The 3,315-nt window shown below is 32.2% G+C and overlaps 1 protein-coding gene across 1 annotated transcript; it reads right to left on the bottom strand.

Annotated features, from left to right (window-relative positions):
• Nucleotides 1-301: 301 nt before the first annotated feature.
• Nucleotides 302-928, bottom strand: LOC108730071 (uncharacterized). The gene is made up of 3 exons (XM_018459561.1): nucleotides 898-928; nucleotides 506-729; nucleotides 302-421 (listed from the first exon to the last, which is right to left on the bottom strand). The coding sequence occupies exons 1-3, from the start codon at nucleotides 926-928 to the stop codon at nucleotides 302-304; spliced, it is 375 nt and encodes a 124-aa protein (XP_018315063.1).
• Nucleotides 929-3,315: the final 2,387 nt, after the last annotated feature.

Consider the following 3,315-nt stretch of genomic DNA (forward strand, 5'->3'; position numbering starts at 1 on the left):
TCTAATTTTAAAAAAACTTTAAATGTTGATAAGTTAACAAAAAGTAATGTATTTGCGTTATGACATTTAAGCCGAGAACTTTTTGAGAGAACTTTCATACTATATTCCTTTTTAGAGAAATTATTGCAGAAGGGAACTGAGCATCAAACCATTTTTTTTCCACAAAAAAGAATAATTGCAAAAAAATACGTTCGAGCAGCCATACAAGACCACACAAAACTCAAATCACAATGATGAAACAATGACAAAATGTCGTTCGTCAGAAACTATGAAGTTTACAGAGCTACAACTTACAGCGTCACTAGAGTGAGGTAGCATGATTTTTCTCTCTCGCACAATTTCGATGAATAATGGCAGACTTCAGGTGTCCAGACTCTGATAGAGGGTCTCTAGCTCCTCCCATTTTAAACAGTTCTTTAACCTAAAAAAATATGTAAATTATATCATTAATGATAATTACGTAAGTATGAAAACTTGTATCAAAACAAAAAAATAGGGAACTTACAGTGGATTGGAAACAATTCGATTGTTCGAGATAGTGTTCCATTTCGTCCAATTCTTCTATACTTTGCAAAGGAAAATGAAAAGTAGTAAAAAATGTAGAGTTATCTTCATCTCTTTTATCTGCATTAGCTGTTTGTACAAATGTAACTTTTACATCTTCACTGGATTCTTTTATTATTTCTCTAATTAAAAATAATTCCTTGAATACTCTCTTGAATTTTTCATCTAAAAATAACGTAATAAAAAACCGTTATAATAAATATAAATACAAATACAAACTGTTTAATATGTCAAAACAATGTGTGGAGATATGCAAATTTTGTATTCATGCAATTTTTTTTGCACACTCTGTGTAATCGTAAGTTTATGTATTTGCATTCTTTCAGTTTGTACATGGCAGTATTCCCGAGCGCGCCATCTCCATCTTAGTTTGTTACCGCACTATCTATATTAACTCTATGTTCTCAGTTCTTTCTTATCTTCTTCTGCTTCGCGCCATATTCACGTGTACAGAACTAAACGCGCAACATATATACGATCGCACATGTAATAGTTTACTGTATTATATTAAAGCTGTGAAAAACAGAGCTGTTAGTGAGATTTTACTCGTTATTCCTTCACCCGTGGAATATACCACTATCAACACAATGAATATGTATAAATTTGAAACATTTAATTGAAGATTTTCAATGCATTAATATGTACTATAATTTTAATGTTTAGGGCAACATGTGCAAACATTTGCATCAAATATCTGTTTATCTGCTATGCTACTTGCACCGAAGGTATGCACATTCATAGCTAAAAAGAATTCGTTACAAATTAAATAATACATATGTGTTGTGAGTATTGCGAAGGGAAAAGTGGTACCGGAAAACCAGGTCCGCTGGTGATGTCGGAATTATACACGAACAATCACGAGGAGTCAGAAGGTGTTAGAAAGCGTAGAGACTGAGATCGGTATAAGTGAGATGTGCTTCTGAGCTTTATTCGAGAACGACTGAACTTGGTCGTTAAGCGATAGGTATACACAGGTATCGAGAGGTATCCTTCGCTTCGCGAAAACAAAGGAAAGATTGCGAATGTATACATATGTGACGCGAAGTAAACAGCTGATCGGTAGCCCTGTCTCGAATTCTGACCGCGTCGGTACCGAGAATAAGCGTGTTTTGAACATAATAGCTATCGACGGAAATAATCGTTGAAATTAACTCAATACTGAGCACAAGAATTTAGCAATAGTATTTAGGCTTCTGAAAATGCTGTGATGATTTGAAAATAATTAGCGCACTGAGGTTTTGAATTTAGTCCGAACAATATGTATTTATTAATTGATAATATAATCGCGTGCAATAAAAAGGCCGTTCTTTTCTCCAATAAAGGTTTTGTTGAAAAATAACAATTAAAATAAATTGTACGTTCTAAGCATTATATGTTATGTATGAAACACCACAATAAAAATTGTAATATAAAGTCATTATACATGAGTGTAACCGAAATAACGCCCACTAATTATATAGCGCTATTCCTGATATGAAAACTGAGTCAAAAAGTCCTCTACCATTTTGCAATCTTCGCAATATCTTTTTTTAGTGACCAATGGGTCACTAAAGCAGAATGTCTAAAATCAACGCATAAGACAACTTTAAGATATCTTTAAGAGTTCTTTAAGAAACATCTTTAAAATATTTCATAAAAAATACTGAAAGAGATCTTAAAATTGTCTTATGCATCGACTTTATCCGTTTAGTCTGCAATTTTTAGAAATTAATCTCTCGTTAACTATTACAAAAATTGTAAAATAGTACAGGACTTTTCGACTCAGTTTTATATCAGGAATAGCGCTAATATAATCAGTGGGCATTATTGCGGTTACACCCAAAGATCGTAAACATTAATACAACTAAGCAATAACGAGACAAATATACCTCTTTCGCATCTTTGAATACTATTGCTTGAAGCACTTGTGGTCGAGGATAGTCCAGAATTGAATGATCTAAGAATGGATGGTCCAAAATTGGATGGTCCAGAATTGAATGATCCAAGATTGGATGATCTAGGATTGGATGGTCCAGGATTGAATGGTCCAGAATTGAATAATCCAAGATTGGATGATCTAGGATTGGATGGTCCAGGATTGGGTCTTTGCTCTAAGAATGAAAATTATAGTACGTATCACAAGAAAGAAATATTACACAGAATTATTTTTATCTAGAAAAATAACGAAAGAATGAAGATGTAAGTTACATGTTACAAAGAGATAATGTAGATAAAAAAGATGAGAATGTGTTTACATTTTTAACTACATTCCACTTTCCGTTCTGATTAGGGGACCCCCACCCCAATGACCTTGACCTTGACATATATTGTCAAGGTCATGACCCTGAGTAACCTCCAACAGGTTTTAGCTGTCGCTCGTCCTTCGTTAAAAAGTTATTAACAAAAAAAGTTTTATTATATGGTATATCGCAAAAATTTTGTACTTTAAAATAAATACACACACTTCTACCGACTTCTACCTACTTCAATTATTTAATTTGGCTATCAAATCTTTTTTACGAATAATACATAAAATTTTGATAAATTTAATTAAATTAACAGAATTTAACTTGGCGCCACAATTGCTGATATCAAATCTTTCATAAAGATGAAACATATATACCATTATTTTTATTTTAAGAATTTCGAGTTTACAGAAATTGTTTTTATACCATTAGATTTAGTAAATTTTGTGATATTAAATTAACAGAATTTAACTTGGCGCCACAATTGTTGATATCAAATCTTTTATACACATGATACATATATCAT

The sequence above is a fragment of the Mycetomoellerius zeteki genome, unplaced genomic scaffold (genome assembly GCF_001594055.1).
Source record: "Mycetomoellerius zeteki isolate Tzet28-1 unplaced genomic scaffold, Tzet1.0 scaffold834, whole genome shotgun sequence".
Taxonomy (NCBI): domain Eukaryota; kingdom Metazoa; phylum Arthropoda; class Insecta; order Hymenoptera; family Formicidae; genus Mycetomoellerius; species Mycetomoellerius zeteki.